We start from the raw sequence: 810 nt of genomic DNA, 5'->3' as shown, positions 1-810 counted from the left end.
GGTCTTTAGGTAGAAAGCCTTGACAAACTCTTGCAGGCTGACATCCGGCAGGAGGTTGAAGACATCCTGGAGCTGATAGATGATCGGATGGCTAATGGGAAGCTTGCCCACAGCTACTTTCTCCAGGTAGCTCCTGATATCAAGGAGTTTGGAATTCAGTCCCTTCAAACCATGGACCTGGTTTGTGATGCGCTGGGAAAGGGTGCCCACGGTGGTGTCCTTGATGTCACGGAGCAGGTGCTCCACCCCGACCTCCTCAGCTTCCTCCGCTCCGATTTCGCTGGTCACATGCTCAAAGGTCTTGGATGTCGGGGTGCCGTCGTCGTGCACCTCTTCCACGGAGATGTAGCCTTCGGTGGGCAGCCCGAGGTCCTTGGGCTTCACGTCGATGATCACCAGCACCGAGTTGGAGCAGTAGCGCTTCACCAGCTCGTTGATGGCGATGTCGTTCTTGTGCAGCTTCGGACCGGTGTGATACCATCCCACGATCCGCTCCCGTGCGTTGACCTTCTTGAACATGCCGTACATGTTCTCCAGGTAGTCGTGGTCCAGGAACCACACCGAGTCGTCCTTGTCGTCCTCATCGAAGGGCACGGCGAAGCTGTTCGACACGTCCAGCACCTTCTTCTGCCACGAGCCCAGCAGGACGCCCACGACGCGCTTCTGGTTGCCCACCTTCCCGATCCGGTTGAAGTGGTCGACGACGCTCAGCAGCACCAGCGGGTGCACCACCACGCGCTCGACCGGCGGCTCCGGCATCGCGGCTCGGGCAGCGGCGGCGGCGGCGGCGTCTGTGGCTGCTCCGGCGGC

The 810-nt window shown here is 60.5% G+C and overlaps 1 protein-coding gene across 1 annotated transcript; it reads right to left on the bottom strand.

The window, feature by feature from the left end:
- Window positions 1-6: 6 nt before the first annotated feature.
- LOC117799670 (26S proteasome non-ATPase regulatory subunit 7-like) lies at window positions 7-759 on the bottom strand (the record flags this gene model as incomplete). Its single annotated transcript, XM_034652160.1, has 1 exon — window positions 7-759. A coding segment is annotated over exon 1 (753 nt), but the record flags the coding sequence as incomplete, so codon positions are not given.
- Between the last annotated feature and the right edge of the window lie 51 nt (window positions 760-810).

Source organism: Ailuropoda melanoleuca, unplaced genomic scaffold, assembly GCF_002007445.2.
Source record: "Ailuropoda melanoleuca isolate Jingjing unplaced genomic scaffold, ASM200744v2 unplaced-scaffold54939, whole genome shotgun sequence".
Lineage (NCBI taxonomy): Eukaryota > Metazoa > Chordata > Mammalia > Carnivora > Ursidae > Ailuropoda > Ailuropoda melanoleuca.
This window is presented reverse-complemented; position numbering and strand designations above follow the sequence as displayed.